Source organism: Cyclopterus lumpus, chromosome 21, assembly GCF_009769545.1.
Source record: "Cyclopterus lumpus isolate fCycLum1 chromosome 21, fCycLum1.pri, whole genome shotgun sequence".
NCBI classification, from domain to species: Eukaryota; Metazoa; Chordata; class Actinopteri; order Perciformes; family Cyclopteridae; genus Cyclopterus; species Cyclopterus lumpus.
Genome location: NC_046986.1, coordinates 3,668,456 through 3,688,469, shown reverse-complemented (window position 1 = coordinate 3,688,469; position 20,014 = coordinate 3,668,456). Strand labels below are relative to the sequence as shown.

At 42.0% G+C, this 20,014-nt stretch overlaps 2 protein-coding genes across 2 annotated transcripts; one reads left to right on the top strand and one right to left on the bottom strand.

The window, feature by feature from the left end:
* Positions 1–9,376: 9,376 nt before the first annotated feature.
* LOC117750776 (trace amine-associated receptor 13c-like) lies at positions 9,377–10,777 on the top strand. The gene is made up of 2 exons (XM_034562130.1): positions 9,377–9,549; positions 9,958–10,777. The coding sequence occupies exons 1-2, from the start codon at positions 9,377–9,379 to the stop codon at positions 10,775–10,777; spliced, it is 993 nt and encodes a 330-aa protein (XP_034418021.1).
* A 4,850-nt stretch (positions 10,778–15,627) lies between these two features.
* Positions 15,628–16,842, bottom strand: LOC117750781 (trace amine-associated receptor 4-like). Its single transcript, XM_034562141.1, has 2 exons — positions 16,673–16,842; positions 15,628–16,498 (listed from the first exon to the last, which is right to left on the bottom strand). Exons 1-2 carry the CDS (start codon positions 16,840–16,842, stop codon positions 15,694–15,696), a joined length of 975 nt encoding a protein of 324 aa, XP_034418032.1. The 3' UTR covers positions 15,628–15,693.
* Between the last annotated feature and the right edge of the window lie 3,172 nt (positions 16,843–20,014).

Below are 20,014 nucleotides of genomic sequence, written 5' to 3'. Positions count from 1 at the left end.
GCATAGGGAAGACAGGATAAGGGTAGAATAGAATCCCACTTATACCATTTTGAGCCCCTGATGAATAAGTAGTTAAACCTTTTTGAGAGAAGAGAGGAAAAAGGAGATCAGAGGACACAGACAAAGGGTTATAAAATAACCATTTTTTTTTTCCCCCTGCAAGACCACATGTGGGTCACAAGTGTTTAGAATACACGTCTTTGCCAGTCGAGAGCCATTCAACATCAGGTTTGACACCTAGTGGTTGAACCCCCCCACCCCCCATGGAGTGCCCTAGGGATTAACCTTATTGGCACCATGGTGTTGCAAACGTTGAATAGTGAAAGAGGACAGTGGTAAACCACTGATGCATTATTCTTTTTGATTTAAGTATTGCCAGTTTATTACAGCAATTGATTTTCTCTTTATTGCCAGTTTTTGGATTAAGAGTAATTGATTTATCATTTGCTTTACTCATGATTGTCGGATTTTGATTAAGACTTATTGTTTGATTTCTCATTATTACCGGTTTTGATTAAAAGTAATTGTTTTATCATTTGCTTTTCTCATAATTGGCGGTTTTGGTTCTCATGCCATTTGTTTTTCATTATTGACGATTCTTTGATTAAAAGTAATTGTTTTATCGTTTGCTTTTTTCATAATTGGCAGTTTTTGTGATCATATCATTTGCTTGTTTATGCTTGGCGGTTAAAAGTAATTGTTAAAAATTTGCTTAAAATAAAGTTTTTTCCCATTGATTTGGTTGAAACGCAGGAGAAGCCTGTATAAGCGTAGAACAGAGTTCCGTTTATACCAATGGGCCCCTGTTAAATAATTTGCTTATTAAAAGTACACAGGAGAAGCCTGTATAAAGTGTTGGACAGAGTCCCACTTATACTGATTGGGCCCCTAGTGATTCATTAGCATAAAATAACAAGTTTTTCCCATTTTTGACAGCTGAAGGCTGTATCATTTTCTTTGTGCTTGGCTGTGTGGATTGTACGTAATCGTTGTATCCATTTGCATAAAGTAACACATTTTTCCCATTTTTGTCTAAATTTACATTGTCCTAATTGCAGTGTACAACCTTATTCCCTCTAACCTATTATTGTCCAATTGCAGTGTATAACTTTTGTCCCTTCCTAACTTGAATATTTTTCCCAATCGCATCACACTTGCACGTTAGACACATAGTGTGAAAATATTTTATTTTTTAATTTATTCAAAAAAATTAATTTTTAATTTTTTGGATCAATTTTAATCTGAAATTTTATTTTTCCTTCTACATTTACATTTCCTTATATAAAGCCAGTCAGTACCCCATTCTCGGAAAATGTCGAGCCAACTTCAATCAAGACTCCGGTCGCTTGGATTGAAGACATCCTCTATGCTGCTATGAACCTGATAGTTCAAGCCAAAAGACTGAATAAGAAGCTGAGGAAATATGTTCAGCAATGTCATACCGAGGGTTTACTTGACGACAACAACTTGACAGAAATCATGGAAGGGAACACTCGAACCATCCCTCCACTGATGAAATGTTGGAAGTGCCACCACAAATATGGTCAAGAGGAGACTATGATGTTGGCCACACCACCCAACATAACGTGGTAATGACTTTGAAACCAGATCAAGACACGGTCTGGCGCTATCAATATCCGCTGCAACAAGAACAAAGAGATGGCATTCGAGAGACAATATGAAGCAGCCATACTCATCGACGCAGAGTCCAACTGGAATACATAGATATTACCAGACAAAAATCCGGTAACAGAGGCTGGAGAATGGTTCATGACCTAAGAACCATCAACAAAGCCACAATTGCACAGAACATTCAAGTGCCAAACCCGTAATGCCACAAGGCTACAGAGATAGCCCGGGTTTGTTTAATGCAGCCCTGAAGCAAGACCTCAAAGACTTCATATTACCGGAAGACACAGTACTTGTACAGTACGTGGATGATCTGCTGTTAGCTGCACCCACTGCAGAAATTTGTCTTAGAGTGACGAAAGACCTTCTAACGCTGTTAACCAAAGCAGGTTATGAGGTGAAGCGCTCAAAGACTCAGATTGCAAAAATGCAGTGTCATTCCTGGGACAACTGATCTCAGGAGACTCGTGCGCTCTGTCTGCGGGACAGAGGTCGGCCATTTTGAGTGCAGCTAAACCAAAGACAGTACAAGAGATGCTGTCATTCCTGGGCCTAACAGGCTACAGTCGACACTACGTTCCTGACTTCACGTCTCTCACACAGCCACTCAGAGACATAACTGAAGCAGGAAGCCGAAACATGGAAGCCCTGCTCACATGGACAAATGATGCAGAAGAGGCATTCGCAAAGACCAAACAAGAAGTTGGCTAAGCCTCAAAGCTGTCTACACCTGACCACAACAGGCCCTTCCACCTTGATGTTTCTGAATCAAGCGGGATAGTGTCCGCTGTTTTGTTTCAGAAAAAGGAGGGAGGAAAGAGACCTGATGTACGACAGCTCGAAGTTAGACCACATCAAAAAAGGTCAAAACAGGTTGCACAAGACACTTGGCAGTCCTGAAAAGAGCAATTGAGAAAACTGCTCATGTTGTGATGTGTCTCGAGCTCAAGGTCAACACAGAACATGGAGTTCTTGCCTAGTTGACCTCAAGTGCATTCTCGATGACAAGATAAGATTTCAAAAGTCTTACAACAGCTACATATCAGTCTCATACGAGCCAAACGACATGGCCGATGGACTTAATGTGAAGATGGAAATATTGCCGCATACTCAGTCGTGCAGCAACAAGAGAAAAGACATTCAACCATTTCTGCGGAAATCATCGCACAGCAAGCATCTGCACAGCTAGCAGAAGTAGTGGCATTGACAAAAGCAAAAGTCAATTGAAGCAATTACTGAGAGCCATCCTGCTACCACGACACGTAGCAGTGATGAAGTGTAAAGGACACCAGACCACAAAGACAAAAGTGGCAGAAGGCAACGAAGCCGCTGACCTCGCAGCAAAGAAGGAAGCAGGCTATGTGAAACAAAGGACAGACATAGCCGCACCGGAACTCCCAAAACTCGGAATAGAAGACATCAAGCTCATGCAGAAAGAAGCAGAGCAGAGCAGAATCAGTGGGACACAATGGAGCCGTCCAAAAGAAAGGACTCTGGAGATCACATGATGGGCATAGTGGCACCTGCAAGGATGTGTCAAGGACTCATCAGACAGGCACATGGTCCCTCTCACGTGAATCCCAAAAGAACAGAGGAGGAAGTTTCCATCCTCTGGTGGCATCCCTATATGACTGAGATGGTGAAACTCATCACCATGAATGTCCCACCTGCAATGATTTTAGTATGAAAAGACCATACAGATGTCCCCAAGGAGAGTTCCTAGTGCCAGATGCTCCATTCAAAGAAATATGCATCGACTACACCGATATGGGTGCAGAAAACAGGAAGAGAGGTTTCAGATACCTACTCGTGATGATCGACAGATACACCCGATGGGTGGAAGCGATCCCCTGCAAGAAAGAAGACTCAAAGACAGTCTTAAAATGGCCGAAGAAGGAACTCATCCCGAGATATGAAGTTCCAAGGAGAATAGGGTCTGACCACGGCACACACTTTGCACACAAACACTTACAAGAGGTGGAAAGACACCTAGGAATTACACACGCACACGGAGCAGTCTATCACCCACAATCACAGGGTATAGTCGAGAGAGCTAATAGGACGATTATGTCAAAGATAGCTGAAATATGTCATGGCACAAAATACCTAGCTGCAAATATTTTTGAGAAGAAATGAGAGATTTCATTTTCTCTTTCAGTAGGTGTTCGAGCATGAGAGGAGAGCCAGACTAATACCAGCTCGCAATCAGATCCTAGCAGGATTTGAAATAGTTAAAAGAACATAGAGTTGATCAATTACATTTAATATAATCCGCAGAGATAAATAAATTAAGAGATAAATAATTTAAAATAGATGGGATTGGACGAGTAATTAAGACTCCGTTGGACAACAGAAGCGCATTTAATAGTTGATTCCTCCCACGGGTGAGAAGCTGTTCCTCACACGGAGTTCGAGATTGCTAATCTGATCCTTGATAATTTAGTTTGAGATTGCTAGTCCGAACCTGGATAATTCAGTTCCTTAAGAAATAATTTTTTAGAAGATTAAAAGAAAACATAGAAATAGAATGACTACTTCTCAGACATGTTGGAGAATTGGTTCTGGAAATATGAAATTATTTCCAAATATATTTCAGATATCCAACTTTAGTTAGAGCCGGCGCAGAAAGCCGCTCTGTGTGTTTTAATTCTCTCCCACAGCTACACTCTCCATCGTCGACCTTCATTGTGTACCTGGCTGCCTGCTGTGATGGACCTCACCAACAGATGTGCTGCCCACAGAGGAGTATCGTGCACCTTTAACACATTGATTCAAATTATAAAAAAATCACAGAAGTATGATGATAATAAAATAAATATAGTGTTTGAACTTGCTGTTTTCCTTTTACTCGAGGAAATCGAGGAATGGAGGAATGCAGAGGAGGAGACCATGGAGAAGATGAGCAGGCAGAGAAAGGAGACCATGGAGAAGATGAGCATGCAGAGAAAGGAGACCATGGAGGAGATGAACATGCAGAGAAAGGAGACCATCAAGAAGATGAGAGTGCAGAGGAAGAAGATGCACATAGACATATGCACAGATAGACACATATCTGATCACAACACTCCTAGACTTTAGTTACTTTGCAGAGCAGGGTCAAAAGGAGGGAGTGATATTGTTTTTTCTTCCACAGGTATTGATAATAAAGATTGTATTACAGTGATGTTTACAGTGCGGTGAAATAAAATCCAATACAAGTTGTTTATACTATGGAATAGTATAAAAGGAGGGACTGTTAGGTTGTAGTGGATTTTATATATATTTGCACATGTAGATAAGAGAAGTTTATGTTTTAAATTAATACATAAAGAAAGATATGATAATTAATTTGGGATATTATGAGGAATATTCTGGAGGAATGTATTGTGAAACATAAGAGAGGATCACGGTTTTATTATTCTGTTTTAATGACAAATGTAATGATTAACTGTATGATGCATGAGAATGAATGAATGTTTTATTGTTTAGACAATAGTTAAAATGGATGCCGATTGAAACCTAATGTGTTGCTTTTATTCGGAAGGCAGGATAATAGGGTTTTATTGTGAAGGGGAACTTCCTGTCCTTGACCGGAAGAGTGAGCTTTGACCTCGCCTGTTTACTAATTGGCGTAGCGAACAGAATGGCGGCATCCTTTGAACTGACCAATGGAACTAACCTTTAGGTGTGAATTCATTTGCATGACCATACTAATAGCCGAGCATTTGTTCTGGGGACATGGTTCTACTGGTCTGGAGACTCGAGACAGCCCCGGTCTGTGGCTCCCTGGGAGCTGCAGTTCGTCTGTAGAGAGTTCCTCCTTTCTGGCCCCACGATCGTGAACGCTACATGAGTATTATCTTTGCCATTAAATATTGTTAAACTTTAACTCGAATCCTGAATTTCCTGCGGCCACGGGACCCGGAGCTTTGAACACGAATCTTACAAAAGTCTTGCAACAGGAAGAGTGGGCAGAGTGATGGACAAAGGGACTCACTCACTGAATGACTTCCACTCACCCATTGCTTTTGTGTAGTGAGGGGTCAAATCCTGCTCATGAATTGAATCTTGAAGTACCTCTGTCTGCAGTACTGACAGTAGTGTAGAAATGCACTTGGGGTAGGTCATGTGCAGGGCATAGTAATATGCCATGACGTAGAGAAGTCCCTCATTAAGTCTGTCCATGGTGAAGGTGGTCACAGGTGTTTTTCCGAAGGCGATCATGCAGTTGTCCTCAGAAACGAGCAGAACCGGAGAAGACAGGGGTCGCTGCTGCATGAAACCATTAGGATCCTCGGAAGTCTAGATGACACAAATAAATCAAGAAGATTAGAAAAAACATTGCAAGTAACATAAACTTGGACAGGACAGGACTAGGACATTAGTGAAATCATATTGTACTTTAAAACACACAGTCATAGTAACCCCTCAGCATTAAGCCCACTGCAAATGCTGAATGCACAGCTAGTCAACACCTCCTGCAGGAAGCCGACGCTTGGATATTGTTAATGTGTCTTTGCTAACAGGCCATGTACCCCATTCCTTCAAAGTAGCTGTAATTAAACCTCTTCTGAAGAAGCCCTCTCTTAATCCAGAGGTGTTGGCTAACTACAGACCAATCTCTAACCTTCCCTTCCTCTCTAAGATCCTTGAGAAAGTAGTCGCAAATCAGTTGTGTGACTTTCTACATCAGAATAGTTTATTTGAGGAGTTTCAGTCAGGATTTAGAAAACACCACAGCACAGAGACAGCACTGGTGAAAATGACAAATGACCTCCTGATTGCATCAGATCGATCTCAGTTTGTATTTGTAAACGATGAAGCCTCAATGACCACCAACGTTAATCACGGAGTTCCACAAGGTTCTGTGCTTGGACCAATTTTATTTACCTTATATATGCCTCCTTTGTGCGACATTATCAGAAAACACTCCATAAACTTTAATTGTTATGCAGATGATACTCAATTATATCTATCGATCAAACGAGAGGAGACCAACAAGCTCGCTAAAATTCAAGCATGTCTTAGAGACATAAAAACATGGATGACCTGCATCTTTCTGATCTTAAACAAAAAAAACCTGAAGTTATTTTACTGGGCCCTGAACACCTCAGAGATCAATTATCTGGTGATGTGGTTTCTGTAGATGGCATTTCCCTGGCATCCAACACCACTGTAAAGAATCTAGGCATTATCTTTGACCGAGACTTGTCCTTTAACTCCACATTAAGCAAATCTCAAGGACTGCATTTTTTCATCTACGTAACATTTCAAAAATCAGGCACATCTTGTCTCAAAAAGAAGCAGAAAATCTGGATCACGTGTTTTCTACTTCTAGACTAGATTACTGCAACTCCTTATTATCAGGCTGCTCTAATAAGTCTCTTAAATCCCTCCAGTTGATCCAGAATGCTGCAGCTCGTGTACTCACAAAAACTAAGAAAAGAGATCACATTACTTATGTATTAGCTGCTCTGCACTGGCTCCCTGTAAAATCAAGAATCACATTTAAAATGCTTCTCCTCACCTACAAAGCCTTGATTGGTGATGCACCATCATATCTTAAGGAGCTTGTAGTACCATATTGCCCCACTAGAGAGCTGCTCACTAAATGCGGGGCTACTTGTTCCTAGAAATCCTAAAAAGTAGGATGGGAACCAGTGCCTTCAGTTATCAAGCTCCTCTTTTATGGAACCGGCTTCCACTTTCAGTCCAGTGGGCAGACACAGTCACCTCATTTAAGAATAGACTTAACACTTTCCTTTTTAATAGTGCGTTGTATCTTTCAAGCGGCAGTGATGTTGAAGAATGAGGATGAAGGAATCTCCGTGGACACTGTTCTTTCTGGTATAATGGAGTTTATTACAGAGAGGAATCACAGGTCCTAACGAGCGACTAGTCAGCCCGGAGACTTCGCAGTCAAATGGAGAGTCTACTGAGACTGCACCGCAGCTCAGTTATATACCCACTTTGTCGTGCTCAGATCCTGAGATCCATAACGTCACTCAGGAACCCCCAATCTAAACACTTATTTTCCAGACACAGGAAGGAGTATCCTATAACAAGATTTGGACATAACAGATGTGGTCGCACAAAGGCCTCTAACACATGACCTCCGGGCACAGGAACAGACCCCCCCTCCAACAGGTCAAAAGGGCATTGTTTTGAGGGGCCACTGACCAAAAGCACATGTGAATCGGTATGTTGGAAATCGATCTTTTAAGGAAGCGGAGAATACACCACAAGTGCTTATAGTTAGGGCTTGCTCAGGTTTGCCCTGGTCCAGCCCCTAAATATGCTGCTATAGGCTTATAGGCTGCTGAGGGACGTTTTAGGATACACTGAGCACCTCTCTCCTCTTCTCTCTCTACTTATGGATAAATGTACGTATCTTCATTGCACATTACTAACTCTCCTTCTTCCCCAGAGTCTTTGTTCCTTCTCGCCTCATAGGGTCTATTGGACCTGGCTGTGTCTAAAGCTGGTCCTGGCTCCTGGTTCCTGACTCCTTGCCCCTGCTTTCTGCGTCCAGCCCCTGGCCTGGACTTGGCCTCCTTCCCAATGGGCCTGCCTCTTTATTTGTTCCTCCTTCCTCAAGGGCCGAGGCTCATTGGTATGGCCTCTTTCGCGATGCCTCCTGTCTGGTGGGCCGGCCCCCTGCCGTGGCCCTGCTGATGCCCCCCCTCTTCTCTTCCTCCTTCTGTTTCATGGATTATAGAAATCTGGATCGTGGTCCATGCCTACTACTCATTATTCATAAATTTTTTTATGTGTTATAAATCTGTAATGCTGTTCATTCTGTACACATGATATCTATTGCATCTGTCCATCCGGGGAGAGGGATCCTCCTCTGTTGCTATCCTGAAGTTTTCTTCCCTTTCTTCCCTGTGAAAGTTTTTTTTCTGTTTTTTTGGGGAGTTTTTCCTGATCCGATGTGAGGTCCTGTGTACAGATTGTAAAGCCCTCTGAGGCAAATTTGTAATTTGTGATGTTGGGCTATACAAAATAAACTGAATTGAATTGAACGTGTCTGACTTAATGCCGGGAATATGAACACAGGTCTTACTGCAGGCGTACAGAGACCTCGACAGGGTCCATTGGGATGTTTCTAGCACTGACAGTGAGCTACAGGAAAGACGCCTCCAAGACGGGAAACTGACATTTTTTTTGCCTTTCACGAAGAGTTTGTTCTCTAGAACGAACGCTGATGAAAATGCGAATGAAAATGTCATCTAGATAAACAAAAACAGAGATGTTAGTTGTATCAGAAGACTTCGTTGACCAGCACCTGGAAACAGGGTCAATGATTCCACCAAATGGCACAACGATGTACTCATAGTGTCCACTAGGGGAGTTGGCCACTTTTTTCCTCTTTGAGCCCCAAACCTAATACATCCAGATTGTGGTCTGTTCCTCAGATCTAGCTTTGAAAAGTAGAGGCCGGGGCATATAATACAATGTTAATTTGATATATATTTTATTCAATCTATTATTATTATTATTATTATCGACATTATCAACATTATTATTAATAATTTGTCATTTGTGTCACTTAAATGTTTGCTAAAAATATATATATATATTTTTTAAAGAATCAATGTCAATATCTGGTTAAACTCTAAATGTATTTTATTATCGAACGACTCTCTTGTTCTTTCGGTCATGGGAATAGAGGGAGGAGCGAGATACTATCGGCTTTATGACTGGGGGCTTTGGTCAGAAAGGTGCCAGAGCTCAGCAGCCTCTTGTCTCCTTTTCTCTGATGATGATGGAGACACTGGAAGGAGCTGAACTCTGCTTTCCACAACTACTCAACACCTCCTGCAGGAAGCCGACGCAGCATCGTACCGAGACCATATTCCTTTACGTCTTTATGTCTTCCATGTCTTTGCTCACTGTGGCTCTCAACCTGCTGGTCATCATCTCTATCTCCCATTTCAGGCATGAAGAGTATTTTACAAACATAATATAATATTGTTAATCTCAATATGAAGAACTTTAAATGAGTTGGGTCAAGAGAGATTTTGTTAAATTAACACAATTTGTGAAAATAACATTTTTAGATGAGATGTTCAAACAATTTAAATGTAGTGCATTGTATAATACAGAAGTGATACATTTACTGCATCTGTTATAGAGAAGTTAGAAGTAAAACATGTCAGATATCGTAGTCATATAAAAAACTCTCAACAAATAATCAGTGTGTTCAATGCATGTTCTATATTGCATTGTAATTTGTCATATTAGCTTTATTTGACTGTTCACGCTTTAACAGATTATAATGTTCTTATGATTTCTACAATTGTTACATACAATAATATGTTCAGTGATGATATTTTTTCTCTCCAGGCAGCTCCACAGCCCCACCAACCTCCTCCTCCTCTCCCTGGCTGTCTCAGACTTCCTTGTTGGCCTCCTGCTGATGCCGGTTCAAATCCTCATTTTAGGGGGTTGCTGGTTTTTGGGGATCTTGATTTGTGGACTGTTTTACTACACCGCCTTTATCCTTACATCTGTCTCAGTAGGAAACATGGTCCTTATATCAGTTGACCGATATGTGGCTATTTGTGACCCTATGATTTACCCCACCAGAGTGACCCACAAAAAAGTTAAAATCAGCATTTGCCTGTGCTGGATTTGCTCTGTTTTCTATAATGGTGTGATGCTGATGGATTTCCTGAAACATCCAGGTCAATATAATTCCTGCTACGGAGAGTGTGTGGTTGTAATCGACTTCATAAAAGGAGCTGTTGATGTCTCGCTGACCTTTGTTGGCCCCATTGCTGTCATCATAGTTCTGTACATGAGAGTGTTTGTGGTGGCTGTGTCTCAGGCTCGAGCCATGAGGTCTCATATTGCAGCTGTTACACTCCAGGGTTCGGTTACAGTGACCGCTAAGAAATCGGAGAGAAAAGCAGCCAGGACTCTTGGCATTGTCGTGGTTGTGTTTTTAATATGTTTCTGTCCTTATTTTTATCCCTCTTTTGCGAGCCAGGAGATGTCAACAACTGTGTTGTTTTCAATTTTTGTGGTCTGGCTATTTTATTTTAACTCCTGTCTAAACCCTGTGGTATATGCTTTTTTCTACCCCTGGTTTAGGAGATCTATTAAACTCATTGTCACACTTAAGATACTGCAGCCTGACTCCTGTGATGCCAACATAATGTAGAGATGAATGTTTGTGATTACAATGGTGGAAAAGGTTGTTGTTGCTACTTCACCAGTCAACTAAGTGCTGATGGAACAAGAGATGGCTCTTCATTAAACTATGCCTTAGCACATAACCTTTGTCAGGTAAATAAATAAAGAGCAGATTCTTCTAGCAAGTTGGCTTTCACCAGAGACTCTTTTTTTTAAATACAAAAGTAGAAATATTGTTTTTGTCTTCCGGTAACCGAATTCAACACCCCTTGAAGAAAATAATGTATCTTTTTCTAAAACACCTTTAACTTTCGTGTGAACATTATTAGGCCTCATTCATTTATTCTTATGTTGGTTGAAGTTGCCTTAACATGACTAATAATCTATATTTTAATCATTATTTAAATTACTCATTTGCTTTAAAACAACATCTTTAAACCATGTTGCAAACAGAAAAACTTCCAGCAAAGTGACCGTTTCATATTGTTTTTCATAAATTGTTGTCAGTAGTATGGGGAAACACATAACAAATACAAATGTGAAACACTGCAATGACAATAAAGCATATAACTTTGAATTTATTATGTCATGTTTTTATTGATTGAAATGATTATAACCTAATGATTATTGACAGGTTATCAGATTCTTTTCTGTGCTATCAAAAGCTCTGATGCCAATTTGCAGACAAGTTAAGTTATCAGTATAAACATTATTTGTATTCTTCACAAACAATCAATACACCAGAGTATTTTTTACTTCTGGAATCAGCTTTAATGACATCCATCCATCCAACTGTGTATTACAATGTGTCTTTTATTGATATGATCATAAAATGATTTGTCATAACCTGCCCCACAACAATAAGCCCATGTCATGGAAACTGGGCTCCAGTCAAAAGGTGACAATACGCAGATGGTTATAAACACAACACCACACATTTCCACTTCCAGGGCCCTATTTCTCGTACCTGGCGGGATAATTTTCCGGATGAGATTACACAAGTCTGGGGTTTCGGTTCCACGAAGCAAGTTTGGCAAAATCACCATAGCAACACATCCAAAAATTTGAGCCTGCCCCATCGCAGGCTAATTAAATCTAGCTGGATAAACTGGCCCCGCCCCCAGAAGAAAATGGCAGCTCCCCTTCCTTTGAGATCCCATTGAGGAAGGAGCGATATTAGTTAGATTAACATTTTATAGGGAGAGAATATTTATCACGTGATGATGACTTCCTATACGAGCGCTATCGATTCTTCCCACAAGGAATCATTTATTTACAGACCTTCTTGAGCCTACATTGAACACGAAACGCTGCAGCCGGTCTCACAGACTGTATGCAGAGCCTTGTAGTACATTGTGGTGCATAGTTGTACAGTGTCGGCGATGCAGAACATGGGGAAAGCTATTGCGTGCCGTTCGTAAAGTTTATTTAGTGCTTAAGAGACTCATGGATGTGTACATTACGTTCCCTGTTCAGGTCCGAGTAAATGCAAAAAAAGTTCTATATGGTCATCTCCACATACATGAATATACAAATATACAGTATATTATCAACTTGTTCTGAAAGAGTTGAAGTAGTTATTTTAGATCTCATTGGATGATGCATGCCATTAAGCCGACTGCCAGCAGGCACATTTAAAGAAATATAATTGGATTGATTGGGGTGATGAGAACACTTATGCTGCGTTCACACCAATTGTGTTGCGAGTAGATTCCAAGAAAGTCAATGCGCAGACGAATGGATGCGAAGAAAGCACATTTTCATCCACTTATCTAGACGTCGTCGGTGAAAGTTACCGAGCTGTGTGAGCCTACGGATGATGAGATATATATATATATATATATATATATACACACATATACACACATATACACATATACACATATACATATATATGATATTAAGGTTATGAACCCAGACACGAGGGGGTTTGATTTTCCGATGTTTGTGGGATTTCCAGAACAAGTATAAAGTGGAAATAGTGGTTATTTCTTTCATGGTGGATGGCGAACGTTATAACTGTTTCCACAGAGATAAGCCACGCCCCCTCTCCAGCACAAGTGAAGAATGAATTAAATGAATAAACCACAAATAGTTGGCAAGTAAAATCACGCGAGTAAAGCGTTGTGAATATTCATGTGAACGCAGCATTACGCATTTAACTTGTCTGATATGTTGCCATGTTTCTTGTCTAGCCCTCACAGTGGTGGTGTTAGATGCTCCATGATTATGGTCTGGAATTCCTCATATACGTTCATGATCATCTCCTGCTCGTCAGCGGAGAAAAAAGAGGCACTTCCTTTTGAGTTTATTTGCCTTTGTGCTGTTAGAAAATCATGTTTCAGTGATCGACGCTTCCCCCTGTTGAAGTCGGACGGGCACGCAATTATCCTGAGAACTGAAGTCTGGTTCGAATTAAGGAGATTGTTTTGGAGCAGATCAGCCTTTGAGAAACCGGGATAACCTGATTTCAATCATCGTGTTAATTTAAGCTGGAAAATAGTACATTTGATCGACTTAGTTGAACCACGTACGAGAAAAAGGGCCCAGAGCAGACAGGAACGTAAAAGACCAGCTAAACATAATTTGTGCCTGAAACTCAAACGTTCAATTCCTTCATGAAGCGCGATGACCTCATTACTCTGAAATAGCTCCATATACCTTTTACTTGTGCAGAATGAATGGAAATCTGTGTTGGTGTGCAGGGCCTTCATGACTACAAGCTGGCTGTAATAAAGGTTGAGCACACGTTTTATCCTGTTGATCATTTTATATGAACTAATTAGTTGAGAAGTGTAACACGTCCTGTCACAACCCCCCTGGTTTCCACCCCCCAGCAGCAAGGAATGAGTACACGTTGTGTGACGTTTGGCAATGTTCTTTATTTTTGATCCTGCTCTGCCGGTCCCATGCTTCCTCTGCAACACACCTGATATAGGGGCAAGACACATTACCCCTGATCCAAAGCAGCTGAGGGTTAGGGTTAGGGTTAGCCTCTTCCTGGCACCTGTTCCCTGAGCCACTCCCCCGCTCCCCCCCCTGCAGGTGAGCCCCATGCCACCACAAGAAGGAATAGGCGAACTTTCACTCTATGGGGGAGAAATATTTATTCATATTGATTTTATGTCGATTGAATCATGTACATAAAAACGTATGTAATACAGTATTTTGTGTTATGTTTCAATGTTCCATCCTTTGTCTTAATCCTAACAGGTGTACTGTAGGGTATACTTAAGGGTTGTTGTATATTCTTTTATCTCAGTGGTACATTTCGTTGTTGTTAGATGTACTTCTTTTATGTTTTTCTCCACATTTTATTTAAGTGTGGTGACTATCGGTGTCTTTAATTCAACGTCTTGACAACAACAAGACAATTGATTTCCCCTTCAGAGAAAAATAATGGTTTTGGTCTCTCCATCATCATGTCCGTCATTCTCTCCATAATCTCAGTTTTTTATAGCTGCTACTTTAACCGATTGCTGGAGTGTGACAGCTACAACATGAGATCGCATGACATAATCCACAGAACCCCTGTGGGATGCAGAAACTGGCAGATAACCTTTCTGTGTCTGGAAAACTCACACCTAATTTCCAGGATTATACGCTTTGATAACCGAGGCCACAGACCAGCTCGACAGCAGAGACGAGCGAGCTGCCATCCAGGAGAGTGTGGGACAAGTGGGTGCACCGCCTCCCCTTGTTTTACAAACCTGGGCCTAATGTCACCATTGATGAGCAGCTGATGCCATTTAGGGGCCCTTTTAGGCAGTACATACCATCTAAACCTGCAAAATAAGGTATAGAGATCTGGGATGCCTGTGATGCCACTTTCTCATATGCTTGGAACTTACAAGTCTACGCAGGGAAGCCTGGTTCGGCCCTGTTGTCCTGGACGTGACTCAGGGACTCAGTGGACACAACATCACATGCAACTACTTTTTTAAAACTTGTTTCTCTAAGAGGAAGCGGACCATGGTAGGAACGATAAGGAAAAACCAGTCTGAGCTCTCATCTCGACTGCTGACTACACAGAACATGCCTGTCAACTCTTCCAAGTTTGTGTATCCTATGTGCCAAAGAAAGGCAAGGATGTGGTACACATGAGTACACTTCATAGGGATGGGAGAATATGTGGCCATGGGCATCACTTATATCTTGTTTATAATTGATTTTTCTTTTTTACTACACATTTATTATGAAAGCAACTTAAATAGCACACATTAAATCTAAGATAAAAGGGCAAATATTAACCATGTATGCTATTTATATTGCTTTTAATGGGGATTAAGTAAACATCTGTTGAGTATTTTCAGATATAATTGTATGATTGTAGACAGTGGGTCCACATGAATAACAACAATATGAACACCACACAAGGGTTAAATACGTGTGGTTATTTCATCGTTTTAACTCTTCTGGTCTCTTATTTATGTGGCAGCCTTTGAGTCGGGTTGTAACACACACGGAAGCATGCGGATGGACATGAAATCGTCTTGATTAAGAGCTTAACATTTAAAAGCTTCTACCAACTTTAGCCTGTGACTGCCTTACTCGCTCGGCTTGATACAAGACACTAGAGCTCTGATTAGGCACACGGACACGCGTGTAGAGGATGTGAAAGTGCATGGCTTAGTACTTTGTGTGTGCTGATTTTGTAACACTGGTCGTTTTCCTAAAACAATGACATGACTGGAAACTAGCTTATAACTAACTACATTATGACTTCTAATGCAAACAGATGAAATATGAAATACATCAACAAGTCTTTTTTATTTTTTACATTTGAGTTTGAACAAAATATATATAATATTAAAAGGAAAGGGTCATTCGGTGTTTCACATTATCTACAATGTAGAATCATATAGTTACATGTATGGATTCATATATTGACACACACAAACACAACGTGAGGACGGCAGCCTTTGCACTCATTCCACAGTCTTTCTACCGTATGCTGGCATCTCGGGAGCCAGGCTGCAGCATCTGAGATGAGAAAATAAATCTAATAGTTTTTTTAAACCAGGGGTAGAAAATGGCATAAATGATGGGGTTTACACACGAGTTAAAATACATCACAGAAATCAGGGTGGCCTCATTTGAAGAAGTGGTCAAGCCACTGTAGTGTGTGAGAGCGCTGCAGTAAATTGGAGAGTAACATATCAGAAACACAAGTATAAGAACACCAAGAGTCCTGGCTGCTTTTCTCTCCGATTTCTTATCTCTCTTGGAAAGCTCGAGTGAGACACTCGCAATGTGGGACCTCATTCCTCGAGCCTGAGACACAGACACCACAAATACTTTCATATTTAGAACAATGATGACAGTAATGGGAATAATGAAGCTGAAAGCAAGATCAACAATTACTACAATCTTGACCACACATTCACCATAGCAGGATTTATATTTGCCCAGGGGTTTCAGGTTATCAAATAGAAGAATAAGGGCATAGAAAACAGAACAAATCCAACAGAGTAAAACACATATTGTTACAGCTTTATTAGTGACTTTGATGGAGTAATGCAGGGGATCAAAAATGGCCACGTAACGGTCGATGGATATGAGCACCATATTTCCCACGGAGGCAGAGAGTATGATAAAAGGTAGAACATAATACAGTGAACACATGAGGTCACCCAGCATCCAGCAGGTCTGTTTCAACAGGATTTCAACTGGCTGCACGAAGATGCCGACAAGAAAATCTGAGACAGCCAGAGAGAGGAGGAGGAGGTTGGTGGGTGTGTGGAGCTGTCTGCAGTGAGAGAATATCAACATTGTTCAGACAATCAGCAAATGTGATCAATAACAGTCAAGCAAAAAGCAGTAATGATCAAGAATGATGGAATGATCTCAGGAAACCACTTCTTCCTACAAATCTAAAGACAGTATAGCAACATGTTTATCATATGCTGTGAAGGTTATGTGCCTGAAGTGTGAGATGGAGATGATGACCAGCAGGTTGAGAGCCACAGTGAGCAGAGAGATGACGGACAGAATTAAGTAAATAAGCGCAGTGCCAAAAGAAGGAGGCGCCGGCTTCTTGCAGGAAGAGTTAGGGAGTTGTGGAAAGCAGAGTTCAACGCTTTCCAACTGCATCGCCAAAAAAGAGAAGCTGCTCAGCTTCTCCCCAAATGTCTTCGTCACACAGCTTATCTACCCCTTTATACCCCACCCACCAACGCCACCCCGACCCCTGACCCCATCCTTTGTCTTTATTTTTTTCTTAATCCCTCCATCTCTTTTACATGTGTAAAGTACAAAGTCAGGGTAATCATGAACATGACTGAATCGAGAATTTATGCCAAGCTCTAAAGGAAAATATTTAATTTGAGTTTAAAGATAGGACATTTTGTAACAATGAATTTCAAGGTGTTATTTCCTTTTATGTAAAAAAAAAAAAAAAAAAGGCCTGCAGTAAAACTGCATCAAGTTGGACATGGTCATAGCCGGGGTCATTCGGAACAGGATTAGGCTACAATAAAATGTTCTGAAAAATATTTACTTGAAAAAAGTGAGGACATTGAGGACATTTTCAATGTGTTACAACATCATTTGAGCAGACTTCCCCCGGTCTAGTAATATACAATATAACTTTGGCAATGGCTGTTTCCCTAACTCTCTGAAGGAGGCAAGAGTCAACCCTCTCCTGAAGAAACCCACTCTTGACACATCTGAAGTCAATAACTACAGACCTGTCTCTCTCCTCCCCTTCCTTTCCAAAACTCTAGAGCGAGCTATCTCTAACCAAGTCTCCTCCTATCTCCACAGCAACAACCTTCTAGACCCCCACCAGTCTGGATTCAAGACAGGCCACTCAACAGAGACTGCCCTCCTTGCTGTCTCTGAGCAGCTTCACACTGCTAGAGCAGCCTCTCCCTCCTCTGTCCTCATCCTTCTAGACCTTTCCGCTGCCTTTGACACAGTGAACCACCAGATCCTCATGTCCTCCCTCCAGGACCTGGTATCTCAGGCACCGCACTCTCACTCTTCTCATCCTACCTCACCGACCGCACTTACCGGGTAACCTGGAGAGGATCTGTGTCTGAGCCTTGTCCTCTGACTACTGGAGTCCCTCAGGGCTCAGTCCTTGGTCCTCTTCTCTTCTCTCTGTACATCAATTCTCTCGGCTCTGTCATTCGCTCGCATGGCTTCACCTACCACAGCTATGCTGACGACACCCAACTGATCCTCTCGTTTCCCCAATCCGAAACACAGGTAGCAGCACGAATCTCTGCCTGTCTGACTGACATCTCTCAGTGGATGCCCGCACACCACCTGAAAATTAACCCGGACAAGATTGAACTTCTCCTCCTTCCAGGAAAAGGCTCTCCCACCCACGACCTGACTATTAACTTCAACAACTCAGTATTGGCTCGGACTCTGACTGCCAGGAACCTCGGTGTGACACTCGACAGTCAACTCTCCCTGACTGCCAACATTACCGCAATAACACGCTCCTGTAGGTACATGCTGTACAACATCAGGAGAATACGACCTCTTCTCACTCAGAAGGCGGCACAGGTCCTGGTCCAGGCTCTGGTCATCTCACGTCTAGACTACTGTAACTCCCTCCTTCAGGTCTACCTGCTAATGCCATTCGACCTCTACAGCTCATCCAGAATGCAGCTGCTCGACTGGTCTTCAATCTCCCGAAGTTTACCCACACTACTCCGCTCCTCTGCGACCTTCACTGGTTACCGGTGGCCGCCAGCATCCGCTTCAAAACATTGGTACTTGCATACCGTGCTGCGAACAGATCGGGTCCGGTCTACATCCAGGACATGGTCAAACCATACACCCCAGCTCGTTCACTTCGCTAGGCTTGTGCGAATCGGCTTGTAGCTCCTTCACTTCGAGCTAAACACTCAGCAAAGTCACGACTGTTTGCTGTGCTGGCTCCTCATTGGTGGAACGAGCTCCCCATTGACATCATGACAGCAGAAAGTCTCTACATCTTCCGTCGCAAACTAAAAACACATCTTTTTCGACTATACCTTGAATAGGGAGGGTAGAGCCGTAGTAGCACTTTAGTAGCACTTAAATGTCTCTTACTGATAGCACTTTGTAGTTTAACACTTTAGTAGCACTTAAATGGCTCTTACTGATAGCACTTTGTAGTTTAACGTTATTGAAGAAATTGTACTTGCTTGATTCTTGTTGTTCTGAGTTTGGACTCATGGTTTAATGCACTTATTGTAAGTCGCTTTGGATAAAAGCGTCAACTAAATGACATGTAATGTAATGTAGCAATACGAGTTTACAGATGGTTTATTGTGAGATGGAACAAGAGGGTTGGATTAAGGAAGCGGTAAAGGGGTTAAGGGAGGATGGTAAATGGACCTGTAGTTGTATAACGCTTTTCTAGTCTTCCAACCACTCAAAGCACTTTACCACTTCTTGTGATCATTCACCCATTCATACACTGATGGAAGGGGCTTAAGTTCCACCTGCACATCAGGAGTAGCTAACATTCACACACACATATTCACATACCATAGTAACATCTACAGGAGCAATTTGGGGTTAAGTGTCTTGCCCAAGGACACATCGATAGCGGCTACCAGAGCCGCTGATCGAACTACCGTTCCTCTGATTGAAGGATGACCCTGCTCACCACTTAGCCACAGTCGCCCCACAGGAAGGGAAGTGGGTATGGGGTCGAGGGATGGAGGGGAGATGGATAGAGAAGGGTAGAGGGGGTTGTGGAAAGAAGGTTGGAGCGGTGAAATGAGATACCGCTGGCATCCGGTGGCTGAAGGGATCAGTGGGGGGTGAAGACTCGTGAATGGGACGTCGGACATGGTGGCATGTCGTAAAGGATGGTGGTCGGAGTTTGAGGCGGTAAACTCTGGGCAGTGCAACAGGCCAAAGAAACGAACGGCAAGAATGTGGACTTTAATACTTTGTCCGTGAAGGGGGACAGGTATCCTGAGCGGTGCGTAGAGATGCGGCAGGCGAGGAGGTCTGAAGTGAGAGACGGTGTGGAGTGCGGTTCAGCTTTATGGACCGTTAAGTAGCATTGCTATGTATGAGTGGTTCAAAGCTGGACACGGAGCGCCAAAGGACTTATTATCTCTCCTTTTCTATTTCTCTACTACGTAACAGGATTATGACGCGTTCAATGCATATGACATAACAGATTCATGCGATTAGAGTAGTATGCAGAATAATGACGGGTTAATACTACCAATAACCGCGGCGTAGGATATTGTAGAGCAATGGTAGGTAAGGAAAGAATCTTGCGGGAACCAATCTTTATTTACTCATA

Bases quoted from the DNA above. Each gene is read 5' to 3' on its own strand.
- LOC117750776 (XM_034562130.1), top strand. From the start codon at position 9,377: ATGGAGACACTGGAAGGAGCTGAACTCTGCTTTCCACAACTACTCAAC. The intron at 9,550-9,957 runs GCATGAAGAGTA...TTTTCTCTCCAG, and splicing joins ATCTCTATCTCCCATTTCAG to GCAGCTCCACAGCCCCACCA.
- LOC117750781 (XM_034562141.1), bottom strand. From the start codon at position 16,842: ATGCAGTTGGAAAGCGTTGAACTCTGCTTTCCACAACTCCCTAACTCT. The intron at 16,499-16,672 runs GCACATAACCTT...CTCTCACTGCAG, and splicing joins ATCTCCATCTCACACTTCAG to ACAGCTCCACACACCCACCA.